The sequence below is a fragment of the Entamoeba nuttalli genome, assembly GCF_000257125.1.
Source record: "Entamoeba nuttalli P19 unplaced genomic scaffold asmbl_6509, whole genome shotgun sequence".
Lineage (NCBI taxonomy): Eukaryota > Evosea > Mastigamoebida > Endamoebidae > Entamoeba > Entamoeba nuttalli.
The window spans coordinates 1,689-2,542 of NW_008578117.1; the positions used below are offsets into that span (position 1 = coordinate 1,689).

At 27.3% G+C, this 854-nt stretch overlaps 1 protein-coding gene across 1 annotated transcript in view; it reads right to left on the reverse strand.

The window, feature by feature from the left end:
• The window catches only part of ENU1_155540 (hypothetical protein), a gene marked incomplete at both ends in the record, with an annotated part of 2,187 nt that extends 1,455 nt beyond the window's left edge, over nucleotides 1-732 (reverse strand). The window contains one exon of the mRNA XM_008860714.1: nucleotides 1-732. This exon is cut by the window's left edge and continues 1,455 nt beyond it. Within this exon, the coding sequence (XP_008858936.1) occupies nucleotides 1-732 (732 nt within the window).
• Nucleotides 733-854: the final 122 nt, after the last annotated feature.

Here is an 854-nt window from a genome sequence, read left to right on the forward strand (position 1 = left end):
GTTATAAATTGTTACTTCACTTGTTTGACTTTTAGATTGATCTTGATTCTGTTCCAAATGATCTTCATTTATAATTATATATCTAAAGTCATCTGTTATTTTTATTCCATATAATGCATTTATAAAACTATTCAATAATGTAGTTTTACCACTTCCTGTTTGACCAACAACTAGAATAGCAATTGCATCAAACTCATCCTGTTGATTGAATTGTTCATTTGGATATAAATATATTTTCAGCTTTCCTTTTTCATGATTCTGCAATCTTTTACTTCCTTCAATTGGTTCATTTGGTTCAGACAAATCTGTATCACTTGTTGAAGTATCTTCAACTTCCATTTCAGTATTATGTATTGAAATATCAGATTTGGTACTACCAGTTAAAGAATTGCCAGGTATTGTGCTAATATTTGGTGAACAAAAAAGAAACGGATTGTTTGGAGAAGTATCAGACATGATACTATTAGTTAAAGAATTACCAGGTATGGTACTATTATTTGGTGAACCAAGAAGAAAAGAATTATTTAGAGAAATATCAATTCCTTCTGTTGTTATATTGATTTTATTATCATGCAAAATGGATGTTAATTGTGATGATTGTTCATCATCAGTTTGTATTTTAAATCCTTCTAGATCTTCAAAAGCAAAGTCTTTTGGAATTTGTTTGATATTTTCAATTTCTTTTCTAACATCTAAAAGAGAAATATTCTTGTTGAATTTCTTTTTGGTCATTGGTTTTCTATTCAAACATATTCCAATATTTACGATCTCTACTTCTGGTGTATTTTCTTTCTCTTCTTTAAGACTAATTTCTTCTTTAAGACTAATTTCATCATTATTTATTATATCTTCTA